The 23,314-nt window shown below is 40.6% G+C and overlaps 1 protein-coding gene across 4 annotated transcripts; it reads right to left on the bottom strand.

Annotated features, from left to right (window-relative positions):
- Window positions 1–548: 548 nt before the first annotated feature.
- ANP32E (acidic nuclear phosphoprotein 32 family member E) lies at window positions 549–13,822 on the bottom strand. Of its 4 annotated transcripts, none has more exons than XM_077156166.1 (7): window positions 13,450–13,822; window positions 10,633–10,782; window positions 10,044–10,166; window positions 9,145–9,310; window positions 7,868–8,040; window positions 3,948–4,002; window positions 549–2,737 (listed from the first exon to the last, which is right to left on the bottom strand). In XM_077156166.1, exons 1-7 carry the CDS (start codon window positions 13,501–13,503, stop codon window positions 2,670–2,672), a joined length of 789 nt encoding a protein of 262 aa, XP_077012281.1. In that variant the 5' UTR covers window positions 13,504–13,822; the 3' UTR covers window positions 549–2,669. The 4 variants fall into 4 exon arrangements, with proteins under 4 accessions (XP_077012281.1, XP_077012283.1, XP_077012284.1 ...); XM_077156168.1 differs by having other exon boundaries at window positions 549–2,734; XM_077156169.1 differs by lacking the exon at window positions 13,450–13,822 and adding an exon at window positions 12,269–12,349.
- Between the last annotated feature and the right edge of the window lie 9,492 nt (window positions 13,823–23,314).

Genomic DNA, 23,314 nt, shown 5'->3' with positions numbered 1-23,314 from the left:
ATGTTGTTTGCATCAAATTTGCTTTACTCAAGGTAAACATACAAGAATTATTTATATTTATATCATCAAAAGGAATCTGAAAATAAACATTATACAGTATAAATGGAGACTTCAAACTCATTTTAGAAAACTATTGGTGTACAATAGTTTTATAATCACTTTAGTTAACTATAGGTAAAAAGTTATTACTTCAAATCAAAATACAAAAAGCACTGGCTCAATTTGCAAGTCTAATAGAAAAATTAAGGGAATCCAGAATTTTTTCTGCTTCTTAAAAAAAAGTAATAAGGCAGACGACAAGTTAAACTATTAAACCAATGCCTCATACCTTATCCAAGTGTTTGAATGAATTATAACTTCCAAGCTGTTTCTTAGTTTTTAAAAAGACCTTCAAAGCTCCCAATGGTGCTGCTGGAAAAGCAAATGTCATACACTGAAACTTATCATTATAACAAAAATTCGATTTATCCTAAGCAATTTGATTTAAAAAAAAAAATAGGAAAAAAGGGGGGCAGTGAGGAAATGAAAGAACGGTCAGGACTACTGCATTTTCTTGTTTGTTTTTAACACTGTCATGGCTTTATTCAAAACACAGTTGCACAAAAGTATTAACTTCAAAGTTTGTTAAGGAGGGATTCTTTAAGAACTTAACACACTATATACATACTGCCATACAAAGAGCATTAAAATAGGACCAAAAACCTCTACAAAATATAAAACCCACCCTTATTTATTTGCATGAAAATACCACCCATGGAGCCGAATAAGTTTCAAAGGTTATCTGGAGGCTGTTGTTTTCAAACCAAAGAACTCTATTTTTGATTGCACAATAAGATGATTGATAAGAAAGTCAACATATAGATTTAATTTTAAAAATAAGCATTTTATAATCTGTGCTACCATGCGATGAAAATGTTTATGGGGCATTTCAATTGTTAAAAAGGAGTAAAATGTTAAGTTTTCTGGGGATTCTAATCCCTCCACCAAACTTATCCTAAGACTTTTATTTCAGTCAGTTGTGCAAGTTTTTTAGTTTCTCTGCAAATAACTTTGTAATTTTTACTTTAAAATCCTAAAGTATTACATTTTAAACTAAAAAAATAAAAAATAGAACTATACTCAGTAATTTAAATGTGTCCCAGTATTTAAACAGAACAATTAATTTGCTGATACCAACTTAAAAAAATATTTACAAATATTCAAAACAAAGGGCAAAAAAATTTAGATAGCTGAGTGGAGCTTCCATGACAAAAAGGGAGATGTACTTGTCTACTAATTATAATTTATTTACTAGCCATATAAGGACTACATACATGCACACTCACACTTATCCTGAATACTTTTATATTTTTACTAGACATCCATTTGAAAACAAATCTTAATTTTAATATTGATTTAATTTCAAATAATTTTCCAACTGCCTATTATATTCCAATTAAATGTTGTAATATCTGGTAATGCTTAATAGGAAAAATAATTGAAAATTAAAAACACTTTGCAAAGTAGTATCCAAATCATTTGGGAAGTCAATTTTAAAATATTGACTTGAATGTCTCATTAATTATCAACAAGGCAATTGTTCTGACTTTTGAAGAACAATGATGCTGCTTCCAAAAGCCTCCCCTGCTTCTTTCTCTTCATCCTGCCAATACAGTCTATATATGTTGTCAACCAAGAGATTTACATTAAGCAGAACCTGTTGCATAAAACCTATGGATAATAATATTTGTTTCTGAGAAAATACTTGATTTCTTTAACTTGGTTGTTTAAAATTAAGATCTGAAAGAGTGGTTCTGATATAAGACTAAAGGTTTTCCTGGGTATCCACAGTTTTCCAACGTTTTTTTTTGAGATGGAAGGAGGAAAGTGAAACAAGAAGGGTGATCAAAAAAGAACTGTTGAGAGGAAAAAGAATGCACACCTAAACACAAAACAAAATAAACCCCTGGCATGTCATGATCTGAAGCTTGAAGAAAAAATGGGCTCACCTGCATATCTGTGAATTTAGTATAAGCAATTTTTCCTTCAAAAATAAAATCTTACTGGTCACCGTGCTTAACAGAGGTTTCAGAAGCCTCGACAAAATCCATGGACTCTATTGCTGAATAGAACCTTTACAATTCTGCTTCTACTTTCCAAGTTTCACATGTGACAAAAAGTACTCAAATACTCTTAGCCAAAAAAAAAAAGACATTGTCTCTGAACTAAATATTTCTGGATTACCTCTAAAAAAACCCCCAACTTATCATTCAAGAAACTATTGCCATTCCATATTAAAAGCCTACTGCTATTTCAATTAGTTTATAAATAACTTTAAAACCTTATGAATGAAACGCACCATACTAAACCTGTGCAAAAGCTATCATGTTTTAATTATGTGCTAAAAATGACTAATACATTGAACTTGAATTAGAAAAATTAAGATTCCAAATAATTGCTAGGGAATTTCACAATGGGGGTCAATGAAAATCTCTCTACATACAATATGTTCATAAACAGACTAATAAATCTTATTTGGAATGATAAAAATGCAAAAATAGTAAAACCACACTTTTCCTATAAAAAGTTGCACACTATCTTCAATAGGGACAGCTATCAACATGAAGAAACAAGGAAGCCGTGATCGCTCTACTGCAAACCCAGGAACGTGAGGGACTAGACAGAAGGATCTAGTCATCGTCCTCCTCTCCGTCGTCTTCCGCATCTCGTTTTCTCTTCTCCCCTCGAAGACCTTCTTCTGAAGAAAGGGAGCAAACTCGTAAAATACTTAATTTTAACAAATGAATATTTAAGTTTCAAAGTTTTGACTCTTTCTTCCTGGAAAGTTAATAACCTAAGAAAATTATAAGTTAAGTTTCCTCTCTAAATTTTTTTCAATATTAATATGTTAAACTGACTTAACAAATATATAAATCCATAAACAGTAACAGTTTGCTATGCACCCTTGTGGCCAAATCATGAAGTACAGAACGAGAAACTTAGGGTTTGACATCAATGAAATTTTAGTGAATTTAAAAAATTTTGAAAAGCCTAGGTAATGAGTACCAGAGAACAAATCTAAAAAGGGCTGAATCTGGAATTCAACTATTCATCTCTTACGATAAGGCTTCACCCTCTCCAAAATGAGAGGCCCCAAAATAAACAACTAATTAAGATCAAGTTTCTATTATCTTTTCATTCCTACTTTAAAAATCAGTTATTGCACCAACATGGATGAACCCTGAAGACATCATATGGTAGCCAGAAACAAAAGGATAAATATTACGTGTTCTCACTGATATTAATTAATTAGAATACGCAAATTCATTCAGTCAGAAACTAGAACACAGGCTACCAGGAGCCAGGGTGAGGAGAGGGGACGGAGAACTCCTGCTTCACTGGTAGAGAGGGGATGAAGGGAAAGTTTCAGTAACAATGGTGGTGTTGATAGCACAACATTGAGCACTAACATTGCTGAATTCTATATCTGAATATGGTTTAAAGGGGAAATTTTAGGTTGTATATATGTATTACTTGAATAAAAATTAATAAAAATTCATTTAAGACTCAACACAAACAGCAAAACCTAATGTAAGCTATGGACTATAGTTAATAGATAATTATAATAAATATTGTTTAATCAACTGTAATAAAGGTACCACACTAATACAAAGTGTTAATAATAGGGAAAACTGTAAGGGGTGCTGGGGTACATGGGAACTCTATTTTCTCCACATTTTCCCGTAAACCCACAACCTGATAAAAAAATAAAAATTAAATTAAGAAAAATAAATGTTATAAAAATAGTTTAATCCTTATAAAATAGAATTAATGTCCTAGAAAAAATTACTCTTTAAAAAAATTTTATACATTCCAAGGGACTTACATACCAAAACTGACATTCAAAGCGTTCAGTGATAATTTGAATTATAGAATCATTTTAGAGTTTTTTATGGCTTGTGACTTACCTTCTTCCTCCTCTTCCTCTCCTTCTTCAACATAGTCATCATCATCTTCTTCATCCTTGAAATTCAAATATTCAATTTGAGAATAAATAAGCCATGACATGGATGTTTCACTATTTGGAAGCAACACATTCCAACAAAGGCAAAAAAAAGAAACTACAATTATTCTATGTTCTGATGATCTGTCTAATGTACAGATCCTTTTAAAAATCCAACTAAATCTCAAGGTTTTGTTTTTTTTTTTATGAAAATAAATTAGGTTTTAGGCCAGTATCGTCAAAAAGTACTTTCTGCTTCTATCACTCTGCTGTACTACAGCAAACACCAGTCACATGTGGACATTAAGCACATGAAATATGACTAGCTGCAAATGAGAAACTGAATTTTTATTTTTAATTTTATTTCATTTTAATTAATTTCAGTAGTCACCTATGGTTTAGTGGCTACCATATTGGATAAAACAATATAGACTACTTCAAAGACAGATCCTTCAACTTTACAGGTCAAAGTAGGAATTATCCAAATCCTAGAACCAATATAGTTTTATATATTGACCTCTGAACTTTTTCTCTCAGGACCTCAGTTTCCCAATCCATAGAAGGAAAGCAGAAGCCTAGAAAGATCTGTAAGTACCTTCTACATCTAAAACTCTATACATCAAAATAGCAAATGTCAGTAAAAACCACAGTAAAACTTCATCTATCCTCTCGTGGAATGAGTTGTTCTAGATAGCTAAGATCTAAATATAGTCTATAAAGCATCATAACCTTTTATCTACTCTAGCCAACTGGGGTACAAATCTTTAAAATTTATTGCCTCTTCTATCATTTTGTGCTGAACTTAAACCTTTTTCTTGAATAATCATGGATACTATTTTGACCATGAACATTACACTCTGCTAATACATGCTGATTCCCTCAGACCATTAATATATGTAGGATGGTTGTCTCCTTTTTAAAAGGACCCTGCCCTTTACTTTGAGTTGTATCTTTTCCTAGTTTTTATGCCTTCTCTTTTGCTAATCAGTTACGATTTCGATTTTAATCTGCAATGGGATCAGAAAATAGATCAACAAGCTTACCAGGGAACAGAATATAAAAGGAGAATAGATTTAGAATAACAGCTTGAATACTCTCCTACTCTTACTGCGTTCTTGATTATGTGCCAAACAGCTGAGCTCCAGACAGGTGGGTTACTACTAGGTTTGAAAAGAACCAAACTAATCTAGAGTCTCCTCACCAAAACAAAAATTTACTGCTCTCAAAAATACTTTAACCAAGTGGAGAATTAAGAACTGCTGGGTTGTTAGGAAAAACTTGGGACAATCTACCCTTCTCACAATATCCAAGGCCCTGTTTGTTTAGAAATCCAAAGAACCTAATTTTCCAGCATTTAGCTAGAAGCCCCTGAGAAGCCAAACTGCATGATTCTCATACCAAAAACCATTTTTATGCAGCTAATTCAAACACTGGAAAGCATCTCCACACCAGAATAGGAGCAAGCTACAAGGAACAAATAGAACTGCAAATAATATAAAAAGGGACCACGTTAAAGATCAAGAGAGCGTGCATGTTAAACATGAGGAGGTGAGGGGAAGGGAATATATTTTAAACATCTCAAATAAAAGGGGATATTTAAATATTTATAATTTTTTAAAAACACTTGACATCCTAATCACATTTATTTCTTAATAGTTTAAAAAAGCCCAGGTCTAATGCGCTAATTACTTTTCTGAATTTTGTTTTAAAATATATATGATTAAATTAAAGTCATGCTTTTAAGCAGTTTTGTCTTATTCTTGTTTTTTATTTCAGTCAATAACCCTTTGGAAAAAACTCAGTTTTTACTACAGACTTGTTCAACACAGACTGTGGTCTTTTTCTTATTGGTAGGAAATAAAATATTTCCTTGTTTGTGCTATGAATAGCACAAGGGCACCATAATTCCCAATCCTTCTACAACCTCCTACCCCCATTTTTAACAAAATACATTGTGCATAAAGTCCTTCTTTATGTAAATTCCCTGCTTCTCAAGAACAGGTGATATAGGTAGAAATGAAAATTCTCAAACAAAAAATAATGAATCAAATACAATTTCTATTTCCTTTCAACTTCTTTTTATATCTCCATAGTCTCTGAAGTTTCTCCTGGCACTTAGTTTCTAAACACAAGACTTCATTTTCATCATTCAAATGATCTTATCATGAATGAAAACTTCCACTGGTCCCTGCGCTCCCTTTACTGACTCAATGTATTATCTTGGAGATTTTATGTATTATCTTGGAGATTTTAGCTCTATATTTAACAGTGTCATTTTTGGTTATTACTTCCCAATACTGAATGGACTGATAGCCTAAACATTTGCAGCTAAAGGTCATTTTTTAAAATTATTTACTACTACTTAGACTGAAGGCAGAATCATTGTCAAATAAAAAATAAAAGGCTAAATGCAAAAGAACATGAACCCATTATTTTATTAAATAAATAAAAACTTAGGGGAAAAATACTCAAGTTGCATATTCTAGGAGGAAGAAACTGGTGTATGCTTGTGAATGGGCTGACTTTCTCTACGAGTATTTAAAAGTTTTGTTCTTCATTAATGTATCGCTCCTACTCACCTAGGCCTCAAGCAAGCAAAAGTCATTTTTCCCACACTAGTTTCATATTTAAAATGGTAACAGAAAAATTACTATTGATCAATATTATCTAACCAATATAAAAGTCAGTAGAACAAACAGGAATACTAACAATTTCTAGTGTTAATAAGAGATATTTTAAATTACGAAAACAGATATTGAATTCTAAAACTTGATAATGTAACATTAGGAGAAAATAACTTATCTAAACTTCCAGGGACTAAAGATCATTCTTTACGTCAACCGATATTTCTTGTGAGCCTTGTGGACCAGTCAATGTACTAGATGCTGAGACACACACATGCAAAAAAAAGTGTCTACAGGTAACAGAAGCTTAATCAAGTTTCAACAGTAACAGAGGAAGGAGTGATTGAGTCACAGAAATCCTAGAAAGGATAATGAGGCAATTCCAGAGTTGAGTTTTTAAAGATAAGAGATCACTATGCATGATCTGGGTGGTAGTTACACAAGTACATACACATGTAAAAATTCCTGGCGCAGTACATAAATTAGTGCACTTTACATGCTTCACTGTATTTACATTCACTTCAATAAAAATAAAGCTTATCAAACAGAATAGTTAGAAAAGCATTTCCAATAGAGTGAACAATGTCTGTACAGACATGGAGGCAAGAAAAGGTGTGATAAGGCAATGACTCAATTTGGTGTTGAGGAAGGCGAGGCTAGGAAAGGGAGTGGCCAGCTAACGAAAGCCTTGAAGGCTCAGCCAAAGGTCGTGTGGCAGCAGGGAAACCTGACAGGGCTTCAAGCAGACCAGTAACACGACCACATGTGCGTTCAGAGAGAGCACCCAGGCAGCACCCTGAAGGACTCGCCTAGTGGGCCAGCCGTGTTCAGAAAGACCACTTAGAAGTCCACTGCAAAAGAGACATCGAGGAGGAAGAAACTCAGGTTTCCCTGAGTACCGGCAATGCGCAAGAACTAGATACTTGACATATATTACCTTATTAAATCCTTACACCAATCCTAGGAGGTTAGTATTATAAGCCCAATTTTATAAATAGAGAAACGGAAGCTCAGAAATATTTGTAAAGTGTTTACACCACGCAATGCTGCTGAGGGCAGAATGGATTTGAAAGATAATCTGGGCTGTGAAACTAATAGGTATTTATAATTATTCTGACAAGGTATGAGGGAGGGGATAAGGGGAACAAAGTCTATCCACAAGTTACAAACAGTTGTAAGATTTCTACACAACTCACTTTTTATAATAAAGCCCTATGCCTAAACAATGAACTTTCAGTGTACGTAAAAAGTGGATTTTCACCTGAATTTCTTCTTTCATTAAGTACGAGAGGCCCACTTCTTCTTCTCCCTCTCCCAGTTCCGAGCCTGCTTCATCTTCATCCTCATCTTCCTCCTCCTCCTCCTCCTCCTCCTCTTCTTCATATCCTTCAGGTGGACCAGCTTCATCTTCCTCTTCATCTTCATCATCTTCATCTCCATTTTAAAAAATATTTAAAAGATGAGCAAATGGCGAGGCAGTGTATCTGCATGGTATGCCGAGCCTTCTCACTTTTGCCCCATCACTTAAAACCCTTACGCCAATTTCCATCCTTAAAATCACCCTTAAAATCTGGGTGATTTTAAGACATTTCCTTTACAACATCCATATTTCCTATTTGAGAAATATGGTTTCTAAACACTAATATTTTATTATAGATTTTCACTGAAACATTTACTGCACTAAAATTTGTGGACACTTCAAAAGGTACTTCTCCATTGGTCCACTATTTTATATAGTTTATCAAACAAATTTCTTTTTACAGTGAAAAAAATTCTACCCCCCCAAGAGTAACAAGCAATATCCTATTACAAATTTTAAAGTGACTCTCTTTTAATCCTTTAAATATCAGCTCTTCTGTAATATGATCTGTTAGTCACCCATTTATCCAAAAATCTATATTCTCTAATTTCAGAACATTTTTCATCACCTCAAAAAGAAACCCTATACCCAACAGCAGTCACTCCCCATTGCTCCCTTCCTCTAGCCCTAAGAAACCAGTAATCTATTTTCTATCTCTATGAATTCGCCTACTCTGGACATTTCATATAAATGATATCATACAATATCTGTTCTTTCGTGACTAGCTTCTCTCCCTAAGCATAACGATTTCAAGGTTCACCCATGTGGCAGCATGTACTGCACTGCAGTGCTATTTCACATTTACCTTATCTACTATCAGTTGGCAGACATTTCAACTGTTTCTACTTTTTGGCTATTACGAATAACACTGCTATGAATGGCTTTTTAAAAAAAGTACTATTTTAAAAGTCACCACTTCGTGTGTACTAGCCATACAAGTGTACAAAAATATTAAAATTCATGGAGTTTAGGGATTATAATAATTATTAAATTCCCTGACACTATCAGAAAACTGAAAGAAGAAATACAGGGCTAGAGCTGTTGGTCTGTACATTTTTCTTGCCTAACTAGCATCTCGTTTAATTTTTTCACACCTAAGCCTCCAGGCTCAATTTAATTTGCATGGCTAGAGTGGAGGCTATAATTATGACACATCTATGAGTATTAAGAGCAATTACCCTCATCATCCTCTTCTTCAGAATCTGGTGCTTCGTTATCCTCCTGATCAAATCCATCTAAGTACGTGATTTGCTGCAGTAGTTCAAAAATACTTTCTCTATAATCTTCCAGGTTTGTGATCTCACAGTTAAACAAGTCGAGACTTTTCAAATTTTTAAGATTTTGCTGGAAAAGTAAAGTGAAAATTTTACACTAAAGATTTAAAATACTGTGTTATCTTTTTTAATTCCTGAACCAAATACATATCTAAAATCAAGAAGATGTTTTTTTTTTAATTTTTAGGATTTTATAATGAAAGTATTAGATCAAGCACAGCCAACCCTCTTAATTATTAGCTCCTGACAGGGAAATGCCACAAGAGCAGAAACTTTCTGTTGCTCACTGCTGTATCTCTAGCACTTGGCTTAGTGCCTTCCTTAGGGCAGACACGCAATACATTTTTGTTGACTGAATCTGCGTGTACACAGGCAACAGGAGTATCATGGCTAATTTAAACCTACAAAGAAGTTTACTTTCAATTACAACCTCTTCCCAACCTTCTTAAAACACCAAAGGAACAATTTTCAGAGTTCCACTTCATCTCCTTTTCCTTCCCTAACAAGGGAACACGTATTAAAATAACTCAGAAAATAAGCGAGAAAGAAGGAAAAATTTAAAAAATCTGGAAATTTTAAAGCCAGATATTCAAATCCAAAAGCTGATGATAAAATAAATGTCTCACTGATTTGAAAATGTATCTGGATGATTTACTCTAAAGGAAAAGAAAGCAGTTACAATTTAGATTATAATATACAAAAAATTCAGAAGTTTCAAGATAATTAATAAGATAAAAGCAAACAAATCCCAGAAAACTGAATCCCAAAAACCCAAGTCCAGAGACAAAACCTTTTCCACTTACCAGAGCTTCTACTGTGCTGAGATCTTTAATTTTGTTTCCACTCAGATTGAGGTAGGTAAGATTTGGACATTTTTCTGCCAGGACTTCCAAGCCTCCAGAAATTATATTGTCACTAAGTTCCAACTGCATATTCAACATGGAGAGAGAACAAAGAATGGTGGAAGCTTAGGATGAATCAAAGATTTTTAAATATATCAATTTAAAGAAGAAAATAAATTGTCATTCTTCTCTCTGGCTTCAAGAGACTGTTATTACAAGCCATTAATTTCCAAATTCCCACCTAATAATATCTAGTAAGCAAATTACTAGAACCCTGGTATAATGGGCTCCTAATCCAGGCTTGGTTCAAATTGTGTTACATTTGGATTTTAGAGATGTTAAATCCAAATCCATGTCATAAAGGGATTCCACTATTAAATTGAAATTTCTAAAAGCAATATTAGAGCTGACTCCAAAATCCTATTAACCTCTTCCTTATCTCTAGAACCCTAGGAATTTATAACAAGTAGACATAAGGGCCATTTCATTTGGCCAAAAATAACAGCCCTGACACTGAAAATATGATGCTTTCAGGCCTAATGCAACTTACCTTTCGAAGTTTATTTAAACTGGGAAGCCGGGCCAGTGAACTTAATTCCACATTAGCCATACTCAGAAACTCTAGTTCTTTAAAAGTATCATTCAGGCCTTCAATTTCCCCATTGACACAATGGCAATTATCGAGGACTAACTCGGTTACCTGTAATAGAGAACACATTAATGATTCTTCAGTGTGCGGTCTGTCTAGCAATAAACCTGGGTCTTAACTCTAGAAACGTAAATACTGAAACCACTAATCCCCTTACCCAGATCCTTTTCTCCCCCCCCCCCAAAAAATCTGAAATACCATCTAAAGTAATAACTGTAAGTCAATCTTTTAAATTTAAATTTGGACTAGGAAGTTCAATGTCTGTTTCAAACCACAGAAACAAACAAACAAAATAAACTTTGAGAAAGGTTCCCATGCAAAACGTGTTTCAGATCTTGAAGTGTTGGAGAACGAGCCTCAACATCAGGACACATATTCATGCAAAAAGGGGACACCTGGTCTACTGCAAAAGGATTCATGTGAGCTGCCCCAAAACTTTACAGGGAGAAGAGGGAAAACTTATTTATTTCTCTATTTATTTATCTATTTAAACTTTTTAAAACGGTTTGCTATCCTTCAAGAGGAAATGTTAGGAAGCTCCTTCTGAACTGCACAGCTTTCTCATGCTACTTGTTCTAATATCGAGGTCAAACAGTATCACTCAGAACAATGCATCCTTGACAAAATGTTATTTCTCCCCGCCACCCCGGTAGCATTTTTGCCAACTTCTGCCCATTTTTGGAGGTGGGAGCTGAATGCCCCATTAGGTCAGCTTTAGGAACAAAACTTTGTGATGTGGGCCTGAATGGCTTAATCTTACAGAGGGAGGCAGGAGGGCCTGGCTCTCCATCCCCAGCGCAAACTAGGTTGGAGGTATTTGAAGACTAAAGTTGAACAACAAGGAACGTCACCTCTATTTGAAGATGACTTGCCATAACTATTTCAGTGAGTAGAGAAAGCACCATGATGTCTCATGTGGAGATGATGAAGCCAAGGCCCCAAGGTTAAGGGTGGACTGCTACAGGGTCTCCCGCAGGTCATGGGGCAGGGCTGGGGCAGACCTCAGCCTTCTGGTTCCTGGTCTCCCTGAGTGGTAGGAGGCCCGGGGTTAGTGTCAGAAAACCAGTTCCACCGCTTGGTAAATCACTGGACTGCCAGAGACTCCCTTTGCTAATTTCGATTCTAGAACAATACAATCCATCTTACAAGTCTGACCCAAGGAGGGAAGTAAATAACAAACAAGAAAAGGGCTTTGTAAACTGTAAAGAGCTATACAAATATACAAGACCGTTATTGCACCACAGTAGAGGAAGGGCCGGCTACAAAAGACAACGACGTCCTGCGCTCCCCGAAACTGGCAAGGAAGTTACCAGCGATTACTACGTAAAAGAATGGAGGGGAGGGGAACTTCATTTTTCCAACCCAAAACATTAAAAAAAAAAAAAAAAAAGAACACTCCAAATGCATGCTTCTGAGAAGCAGCTTTTAAGATCCACTTTGTTTTCTCCCGAATCCCCTACAGCACTGGCTCTAGAAAACTTCAAGGTCTCGCAGGGAGGGTCCCTGGGGCAGCGACCGTTTCCTTCTGCGCCCCTACCAGTTTCGGAGAAGGCGACGGGGAAAAGTGAGTACAGGAGGCTGTGGAACGCCCACCCGACAGCGGCCGGGACCGAACCCTTTCTCGGCCCCGGGGCGCAGGCACCCACCCCCCCCCCCACCCCCGGCCTGGTAGGAACGCAGATTCTGCAAATCCCAATCCCAGGGTTTAGTTCAGGGGCTGCGAACCCGCAGAACGCGACGCGCTCCTCGGCAGCCGAGGGCCGCGGGGACACAGGGGCCGGCGGAGGGCCCCACGCGCGGCCGGGACGCCGCGGCGGGGCCCGCGCCACCGCCCCGAGAGCGCCGAAGAGAGGCGCGGGAACGCCCCCGCCCGCCCCCGAAAGCGGCCGCGACCCGCCTCGCGCGCCCCTCCCGCGCCGGCCCTTTAACTGCGGCGACAGCGGCCCCAGCGCACGCCTCGGCCCCGCGCGCCCTTCCTCAGGGCGCCGGACTCCCACGGCCCCTCCGCCGAGCGGCGGGGCGCCGTCCCCTGGGGTCCAGCCCTGAGTTGCGGCCGCCACGCCACGCCGCGCTCCTCGGCGTTCCGGCGCGGGCCGAACGCGGGGGTCCCCTCCCGGGGCAAGGACGGGCCCGCGCGCGCCGGCCCCCACGCAGGCACGGTCAGGTCTCCCCACGCCCAGCCGCGCGCTCCGCGGCCCGCGCTGACCCAGATTGTGCCCGACCGCCCCGGGAGTGCCCGGGGAGGGGGCGCACCGGCAGCGGCCGACCCGCGAGCCCCGCGACGACCCCGGCCCGCGCGACGTGGGCGCCAAGCGGCCCCCGGGCCCCGGGCGCGCCCCCGCCCCCTCCCCCTGACGAGTTGGCAGCGCGGCAGGAAAGTTGGACCAACTTCGCGGGGGGCGGCGGGGCCGGGGCTGCCCCTTCGCCGCCGGCCCGGGACGCGCACGCGGAGCCGACCCGCGGGGGCAGCCCAGCCCCGCTCCCGCCCCACGGGGCGCGCAGCCCCGGGCCGGGCCCCCAGGCGCGCACGCAGACGCCCCTGGAAACTTACACCCTTCGCCATTTTAAGAAGACTTTAATGATTTGGAACTTAAAATGAAACATTTCCTCCAACCCTTGCACCAGGTGGAGGCTAATGTAGCACCCCTCCCCCACACCCCCGACCCCAACAGAAGCGCCCCCCGGGATATAGGCTGCGGGGAGGGTGAGTCATCTCACCTCTTCCGGAGCTCGGTTCCTCAACTCCAGGTTAATCCTCTTCTTCATCTCCATGTCCTCCTCCTCCTCTTCTGCCACCACTCTCCTCCCTGCCCTTTTCCTGTCTTCCCCTCTACCCCCAACCCTAAAATTTAAAAAGATGTGGAAATGAATGAAAATAAACGCAAACAGAACGCCCACCACCAACAGATAGGTGTGGGGAAGAAAGAAGAGAACAGCAAATGGAGTCCAAGGAGTTGGGACTCTTAACTCGGCTGCCCCCACCTCCTCGTCCACACACTCGCGCACGCACACACACACGCGCGCACACACACACACCCGCAGTTCCTTCCCCTTCAATGGCTGCTCAGAAACTGAGCCTCCATGACACGGCACCGCCAACCCCCTTGCCCACGCTCCGCCCACCTCCCGAATGTATTGGTTGCTGCTTCAGCATCCCACGATTTTATTGGACAACATAACTGTCTATTAGTCCTCAAGGCGGGCCTGGGCCAGAAGCTCTGTGTCTATTGGCTACGACTAAGCGCGCAGTTAGCTCCGATAGGCCCAGGAGCGTGTGCGTCCTGGGGACGGGATTTTGAATCCCAGCAGCCCCCCGCCTGCTCTTTGTGTGCTTGGCGCGCTTTCCCTCGGCTCTCGGGCGGCCTCGGTGCCGGTTGGGTTTTCTATTTTTTGTTTTTTGTTTTCTGTGGTTGGTGTTAAAGGAAGGGAGAGAGTGTCCCTCTTACCTCCCCAAGTTCAGAAACCTACGATTTGCCACGCGGCGCGCGCAGGCTTCGGGCCGCTTTCGCTGGCGGCCGGGTGGTCAGCGCCGGACAGCGCCTTGCCCGGCTCTCGCCCGGCTCCTGCGTGCGGCAGCCCGGCCCTCCCGCCCGGTGCGAGCCGCGGGGTCCCCGCGCTGCGGTGCCTCCACGTCCCCCACGAAGGACTGTCGGGTTTGGAAAGCAGTTAGGTGAACTATTGTAGTTAGGCGCCTTTAACTAGGACTGTCCCGGAGGAATTGTTGCTGAGATCAGTGTTGCTGTAATAAACACTGAGACCTTGGAAGGGAAAAAAAAACTGCCCTGATGAAAATTAGACATCAGTTCGCACAAAAATGGCTCTGCAACGCCTCTCCTTTCTAATTTCCCTTTGGTTGGTTTCCATGGAAATCTGCAGGTAAAGTGTGCTTTTAAACGTCTTTCTCTGCAGAATATGAGAGTGGGATAAGAATGATTTTTTTTTTCAATCCGTCTTAAGGATATAACTTTTCTTAGTTCTTCCTTATATTCTGTCCTCATTCTCAGGATAAATACCAAAAGAAAGTCCAGATGATTTGAAGGGGAAAGTGTGGGTGAATTAGCCCCAGGCCTCCCCGAGAAGAACTTTTATTTGCTCTTTTTCCAGTTTCTCAGGTTAGAGACCTCTGGCGTTCCGCGCAGACGCGCAGACTCTAACCACCCAACAGCCGCTCCTGTCCCTCCAGACAAAGACAAGCAGTTCCTCAAATTGGCTTACGTTTAAAATGTAAATGTTTGGTATCTGGGAAGTTAAATACTTTAAAGGAAAACAAAACGGTGATTGTCTTCTTAATGCTAAGTATTTGTTTTGGATTCCCCGAAAAGGAAATTTTGTGAAGGTGAACTCAGGCTCTTATGAAAGGGAAAGAAGGGGTTTTTGGTATAAAATGCCATCTCTGGGGGCCATTTGAAGAGTTGGTTGAGTTTTTGTTTGTTGTTTTAATGCAGGCTAAAAGAAACCGGGATGATATGAAGACTGAACCAAAATAAACAGAACCAAAATGGACTCAAGGAAGAGTTTATTGAAAAGCAAGGGAAGCCATTTGGAGAATTCCTAATATTCTTGCAAGCAGTGGGACAACCAAATCAATAAGCCGAGCCCTCAATCTTGGGGTTTGTTCATATGAAACTTATTCCCACAAAGGATAGCCTAAGCCTACTTAAAATAAGGCCTAAGAGTCACTCCCAAGAGAACCTCTTTTGTTGCTCAGGTGTGGCCTCTCTCTCTCTCTCTCTCTCAACCAACAGGGCAAGCAAACTCACTGCCCTCCCCCTCTCTACGTGGGACATGACTCCCAGGGGTGTGGACCTTCCTGACAATGTGGGACAGAAATCCTGGAATGAACAGGGACTCAACATCAAGGGATTGAGAAAACCTACATCGAAAGCGGGAAGAGAGAAATGAGACAAGATAAAGTGTCAGTGGCTGAGAGATTTCAAACAGAGTCAAGAGGTTATCCTGGAGGTTATTCTTACACATTTTATAGATATCCCCTTTTTAGTTTGAGGTGTATTAGAGAGGCTAGAGGGAAATGCCTGAAACTGTAGAGCTGTGTTCCAGTAGCCATGTTTCTTGAAGATGATTGTATAATGATATAGCTTTCGCAGTGTGACTATGTGATTGTGAAAACCTTGTGTCGGATGCGATATTGACAGATGAGTAAAAAAAATATGGATTAAAAATAACAGGGGTAACAAATATTAAAATAAGTTGAGTAGATTGAAATAGTAGTGAACAATGAAAGGGAGTGGTAAGGGGTATAGAAAAAAATGGGGGAACAAAGGTTAAAATCTATTGAGTAGATGGCAATATTAGTGGTCAATGAGCAGGAGGGTAAGGGGTATGGATGTGTGTTTTTTCTTTTTTCTTTTTATGTCTTTTTCTGGAGTGATGTGAATGTTCTAAAAAATGATCATGGTGATGAATATACAACTATGTGAAAATATTGTGAGCCATTGATTGTACACCATACACAGAATGTTTGTATGTTAAGAATGTTCATATTTGTATGTTGCTTTGGTTTGATAATACAAAATAAATTAAATTTTTAAAAAAGCAAGGGACAAGGAATAAAAAGAACTGAAAAGAAAACTGGAATCACATTTTAGTAGCAGTCTGTAAATAATAAGTCCCGAGTTTTGATCCCACCTGCACTGCATTTTCCTGTGTTTGGCAAAGTACTTAGTTTCTCTGGGTTTGGAACATAACCCAGAAGAGAGTACAGGGTTTTATTAGAAGGCTCTCAGGCAAAGGAGAGCAGGACATGGTTGAGGGAAAAGAGGTGAGGGATTGTCTACTAAGATAACGAAGCCGAGGAATAGGAGAAAAGAAGGAGGTAAATTCAGAAAAAAAAAATGTTATGGAAACCAAAGAGATTCAAGGAAGAGGAACCTATTGGGGTTGAATGGCAGGGCTTTGTACTGGACTACAGTGGACAGAATGGAAGAGTATGTTGGAGATAAAGAATGTAAGGGGGGGAGGGTGAAGAATGTCAGGAAAAGCCATGAGTTCTCTTTACTATTGGATAGTGGCTACAGAAAATACACAGTATTTACGTAGATAGGAATCCACTCAAGTGGACCTCCCTCCCCAAACCCATTGTCTCCATCTCTCGTCTGCATTATCTCAGTACCTTGAAACCTACCTCTTTCCAATAGTATCACTAAGCCAGGATAAATGAGGTCCTAGGGGAAGAGGGACAGCACACGGGCTGTGAACTGGAAGAAAGGTGCCTGCCTGAGAAAGGGCTGAATGAGGGGGAACTACCAGGCTAGTAGGTGGGTGCATGAGGCTAAAACGAAGGGTGAAACAGGAAAATGTAGTCAGGAGAAAAGCCCAACTCAGGAACTAGAACATGTTTTAAGCTAAAGAATTGGGGCAGAGTTTGAGTGGCAGAATGAAGAGTGAGGATAAGTAATCAGGAGGTGACAAAAGCAAAGGAACAAGGGGTGGAATGAGAGGGTGGTTCAGAAATCTCCTTTAATCAATCAATAGGGAGCATGCATTAGGATATTATTAAACATGTCTTTCACATCCAAACACTTAACTCATCATCTGCTGTCGAGTATCTTTTGTTTGCCCTTCTGGATCTACTCTTTACCATTCCCCACCTGCTCTGTGGCTCAGAACCTGTATGGACTGTATATGGCGCTCCAGCTTTGGTCCATGGGGACCATGGATAGGAGATCAAGAGTCAGGAGAAGGGTGAAGTTGTGGTATCTATTTGCCCAGCTTCCTTCCTGCCAGGTCTCTATAAGATGGCTGAATCCCTCCACTGGAACCCACAGATCCCTGAGGCTGAGGTGGACACTGTGACATGCCACTCAGGTTTTCCTTCAGGAGTGAAGGACTTAATTTCCTTCCCGACTGGGAGTACTGCGGGAAGTGGCCCTTGGCTCTCAGCCCTTGCAGGGGAGTGCCTTGGCTGAAGAAAATTACCTTGCCCAAGGTTACACCTCGTTCCATGTGAAGCCCCCCTCCAAAGATTGATCAATGCAGAGTTAAAAACCAACAATCCGATGCAGATAGTTGGTTAAATATATTAGACTAATTCTATAAATACTATGCAGTTAGTAAATTGTTGGCATGGATACATATTTATTGACATATAGAGGCATTCACAAAATAATGTCAAGAAAAAAAAGATGATAGCCAGTATATGTACAGCATGGTCCCATTTTAGTAAGACATTTAATATATATAAGCACACAAAATACATACATTTATATGTAGTTTCATAGAAGTTTGTAAGATATCAGATTGCTAACAGGTTATCTTCAATTGGGAGGATTTTGAGTGATTTGTTTCTTTTTTGCTCTTTGAATTTTCTATTTTTTCCTAGAATATTACTTCTAGTACATGTATAACTTGAAAATGGTAATTAAGAGGGAAAAAATTGGCAAGCCATTCCTTCTGAAGCCAACTTCAAGAAACTTTCTTTTTAAGGAGAAAAAAAAAGCCTGTTTTCTCTCAACATGCATGGATGTGTAACCGGTGATAGTGCTACTTAAAATTAAAAATATGTAACCATGGGATCAACAATGCCACCCTGACTAAAAAGGGGGAAAGAAGTGTTACAAATAAGGTATCAGTGGCTGAGAGAGTTCAAATAGAGTCAAGAGGCTACTCTGGAGGTCACTCTTATGCAAACTTTAGACATTTCTACTATCATAACTTGCCAAACCCCAACCAAAACCATTGCTGCCAATCCTAAAGAATACCTAGGGCAATATATAAGATTCTACAAAGGTTCCATGCACTAGGGTAACTTTCCAGAAACCTACAACCTCCAGATGGGTCCCTGGACCAGATAAATCCTGAAATGCAGAGGACTCAGCCTCCTTCCTGCCACGTCCCTATAAGATCCATCTCCCTATCCCATATTATCGACAGTCCCTTCCAATGTGAAAAAGTTAGAATGGGCAGAGCCCAAATACTCCTAAACTCTGAGAGAGAGATCAAAGGTGATGGTGGAGTTTGTGAGAAGATAGGATTTACCAAATGAGTATGATTGCTGAATCATTATACTGATATCTCTGTTTGTCTCTAGTGTGTTTGGGCAGCTAGAAGAAAAAATGAAAAATCATGGATCTGTAACCCACACCAAACTTTAAAGTCTGTTCTACATCTAATTATTAAAATGTACTTGAAAATTTATTGCTTTTTTGTATATATGTTATATTTCACAATAAAAAGTTTTTAAAATACATATATAATACATGAAATAATAAGTGTTGGATGGTAGAAAAATGGAGAGAATGCAGCTCATTAAGAATTCCATTTCACTTTCACAGATATTGTTTTGGAAATGACTTCAAGTTAAAAAAAAGTGTTTTGTTTTGTTTTTATATTTGGCAAACTGTTCCTCCTCAGAATAAGGCCTCTCCCAACTACTATAGGAAATTAACTGAGGCAGCAATAGCCTGAGCCAGAAATGTTCTCTGTTGATTTTACAGGTGGTTTTGTTTTGTTTTAAGCATTATAACATCTTTAGGAGGGGTCCGTAAGAGTCTGAATCTTCATCCTCGTAATATTTCTATGTGATGTCAGCCAATCACTTTACTTTTCCAAGACTCACATCCTTCTGAAAAAACATACTTTGAGAGCAAGTAAGAGGTTAGTAAAGCAGAGCAAGCCCCTTAGCCATAAGCTTTCAAAGAAATCCAAATCATTTGTCACAATCAATTCAAGAACAGACTTCTTATTTGAAGAATGGCTTCAGTCAGTAGTAAGTTACCCATTGTCAAATTTTTGCTATTGAGCCCTGATTTCTAGTCCTTCAGAGATTCAAACATAAGAGTTCCTTCAAAAACAAAGAAAATCATCTTCAACTAGAAAGTGTCTTATGATTGGAGGGAAGCTTTAAAAGTGTTACCTGTCTCTTGTTTGAGTTAGTACAAAATCTTCATTTGAATAACAAAAATGGTAGCGAGTAAGAAGGAAGGGGTGAAGGTGGCAGAGGAGGTGGCCAGAGGATGGAACAAATGGTTGCAATTCCGGGGCACCATGTTGTCTTTTATACGCTCCCTTTTTCCAGAGAAAGTACTTTAGTAAGTCTATTATGGAGAATCCTGCCTTGACATAACCTGTCCTTTGGTTTTACCCTTGGAGACAATGAGACATGAGACTGCCTGCTTTGGAGCGGTAATTGTTATGCTCTTACATGTAACTGCAGGACGTGGTGAACTGCTTGCCTATGTTCCCATCCTGCAGAAAGATCACTGATAACAGGTGTGCTGGTTTGAAAGGATGTATGGACCCTAGAAAAGCCATGTTTTAATCTAAATCCCATTTCATAAAGGCAGAATAATCCCTATTCAATACTGTATACTTGAAACTGTAATCAGATCATCTCCCTGGAGATGTGATCTAATCAAGAGTGGTTGCTAAACTGGATTAGGTGACAACATGTCTCCACCCACTTGGGTGGGTCTTGATAAGTTTCTGAAGTCCTATAAAAGAGGAAACATTTTGGAGAATAAAAGTGAATCAGAGAGAACAGAGAAGAATGAGATAGCCATGAGAAGCAGAGTCCATCAGCCGACGCTTTGGAGATGAAGAAGGGAAACGCCTCCCGGGGAGCTTCATGAAACAGGAAGCCAGGAGAAGAAGCTAGCAGACGATGCTGTGTTCACCATGTGCCCTTCCAGATGAGAGAGAAACTGTGACTGTGTTCACCATGTGCCTTCTCGCTTGAGAAAGAAACCCTGAACTTCATCGGCCTTCTTGAACCAAGGTATCTCCCTGGATGCCTTAGATTGGACATTTCTATAGACTTGTTTTAATGGGGACATTTTCTCAGCCTTGGAACTGTAAACTTGCAACTTATTAAATTCCCCTTTTAAAAAACCATTCCGTTTCTGGTATATTGCATTCCGGCAGCTAGCAAACTAGAACAACAGGTAAAGAAAATCTCACTACTAATTGTCCCTTCTTTTGCTTCCCATGCAGTTTTTTGTATCACTATTTACAATGCATTCTAGTACCTGGGTCAGGTGTCTGCATCCCCTAAGAAAGTGTGCGCTTCTCGAGGGCACGGATTATGTCTTACTCATCTTTGTATTTCTAGGGCCTGGCATGGTGCCTAGCACTGCTATGCAATACATGTTTGTAAACTAGTGAATGAATCATTACTGACCTCAAAGAAAAATGACCGCAAAAAATGATTCCAGATGCCTGAAATCCTTACAAAGAATGGTCAGTTTCTTATACCTTTGCTTCTCCTGGTGATACAGGGTATTTGTTCTCAAAGTGTAATCCTTCAAACCAACAGTGTCGCTGTCCCTGAAGATTTTAGAAGTGCACATTCTCAGGCCCCACTCCAGACCTACTGAATCAGAAACCATGGTGGTAGGGGGATGGTCAGAAATCCGGGTATTAACCAGCGTACCGGGTGGTTCTGATGCCCGCAGATGTCCCAATGCCTGATGTGGGAAGAGCAGGCTGGCACCAAGTACTTGCTCTAGGTTGGCCAAGCTACTACATGCCCCCCACAGCTGGGTCTCTAAACCCCTCCAAACTCAGTCCCTCCCAGCGTAAAACAAAGGGGTTGGAACTATGCTCTGGTCTAATATTTTGTGAATACCAGAGGCGGAAAAAAAAGTAAATAAACATTGCAATGACTGGATTCATTCGTTCAACCAAAAATATTTATGCACCAGACAGTGCTCTAGGCACTGCAATGCATTTACACAAAAACTGCTCTTTTTTTATTAAAGAAGTTGAACCAACAAATAATGAGCCAAAGAATTCTGTCCAACCCCCAGGTTAGTTTGACTTCAATTCTTGAGTACTTCTATGCTTACTTTAGGGACTTCAGTATCAATGATTATTGGGGTTTTTTGTTTGTTTGTTTTGTTTTTTTTTTGCATGGGTAGGCATTCAGAATTGAACCTGGGTCTCTGGCATGGCAGGTTGAGAACTGTGCCTGCTGAGCCACCGTGACCTGCCCCAGAATCAATGTCTTTTAAATAACAATAATAATAAAGTCTTTGAAGAAGACAAGCAAAACTAACAAATGAATATATCTTTGCATCTACATTACTTCATGGTACGCTGTTGTTTGCTCTTTCGGGAAATCTAACTTCACCTAATTCTGTCTTCTCATCTGTTTTCTCTTCCCAACAATTACTGTGCTCTACTGGACTCCTGCACCTGTAGGTGCTGCTTGGCTAAGTTCTTGTCTCCTTTTGGTCAGCCTCACCCCCCACCCCCATCACTGAGGTCACACCACACCAACTCAGAGCACTTACTGGGTTCCTGTGTCTTAGACTAAAGAGTTTAAATATTTATTCCTTTTAAGGGAGGAAAAAAAAAGTCACCATTGGGGTTCTCTTTGTTCAGGTCACTGAATTTAAAAGAACAGGAGATGGCGCTGGGAGACCGCAAATTACATTGGTTTGCCCAGGGTTTTAGCCCTGGGGTGAGGAATGGACAGGAGGCCGGGAAGTTGGAAGTGAAACAGAAGTGCCAGAATTTAAGCAGAAACCAGGGAGGAGGGGATCGCGGGAGAAAAAGAAGAGTATCACATTTTTTTTTTTCAATGAGGGTCTTGAAACCTACTTCACATCAGCTTGGGCTGGGGACAGTAACAGCAGAAACAGCCAGTGTAGAGCCCAACAGCAGTGTCAGCGGCGGGAAACCAGGGCCTCTGTCCAGGTGGAAATCAGCAGAGCCTGGAGGGCTGCTCACTCAAGAACCAGAAAGGGCGAATGGGGCTAATACATCTTTGTAAAGCACATTCAACCGTGTAGACAATATCCCAGAGCCCAGCAGCAGGATATTCTCAGGATTCACGCGTTACCGATTCTCAGGTAAGCCAGCAGGGGGCGCTGCAGGCGCTGCCCGGCTCCGAGGCCGCCCCTCGGGGAGCCCCGAAACCTCGGTCCCCACGAAGGTCATTCTACTCAGGCCTCTTCTTTCCCACCACGCAACTGACAGCGCTGGGCTTCCTTTCTTTTTTCCCATTCTGTGTTAACCACCTTGACTCCCAGCAAGCCTAATCTACACTTTCTAAGCCTTTTATATTGGACGAATTGGGGGGGACTTTGGGAGACCCTCAAGACATAAAGCTTTTCTGCAGGGGGAAAATAATTCGGAGGGAGACGGGAGAATAGGAAAGGAAATGGCATCTGCAAATTGGCAAATCCATCTCAAGGGACAGAAAGGCTAGGAGGGCTCCTGCCTAAACCAGCACTGATGATCCAGCACATGCATTATTCTATTCATTTGGCCTTTGTTTTGCCTCCTTATTTGGCTTCTGCTCCTTTGTCTTGGCTATTTATTGCTACCCAGCCAGAGCAGGGAAGACACAGCGGGCTCAAAAGGGTGCATCCTCCTGGCTGGTGACTCTGGCCAAGGAGATGGAGGAGAAAAGATTTCACAGTCTGGCTTGAAATTGTGTGTGAGTCTCACATTCTCTAATGAGGGATTTAGGATGTACATTCCGATCGGGATTGCCAGGCCAGTGGGGGAACAAACCAGCCCACATTCCTGAGACAGGGTGACCTCTGTGCTCCATGAGCCCCGCTCCTCGATGGCAAGTTTCCCTCCGTCCCGCGTGTCCTGCCTCCGTTCTCTGTCGGGC

Source organism: Tamandua tetradactyla, chromosome 4, assembly GCF_023851605.1.
Source record: "Tamandua tetradactyla isolate mTamTet1 chromosome 4, mTamTet1.pri, whole genome shotgun sequence".
Taxonomy (NCBI): domain Eukaryota; kingdom Metazoa; phylum Chordata; class Mammalia; order Pilosa; family Myrmecophagidae; genus Tamandua; species Tamandua tetradactyla.
The sequence above is the reverse complement of the archived record's forward strand: the minus strand, read 5'-3'. Positions and strand labels throughout refer to the sequence as shown.

Coding starts and splice junctions, on each gene's coding strand:
- ANP32E (XM_077156166.1), bottom strand. CDS start 13,503: ATGGAGATGAAGAAGAGGATTAACCTGGAGTTGAGGAACCGAGCTCCG. Junction 8,041..9,144: donor TGAAGAAGAGGATGATGAGG/GTAATTGCTCTT, acceptor TTTAAAATGGAG/ATGAAGATGATGAAGATGAA. Junction 4,003..7,867: donor TAATGAAAGAAGAAATTCAG/GTGAAAATCCAC, acceptor TTGAATTTCAAG/GATGAAGAAGATGATGATGA.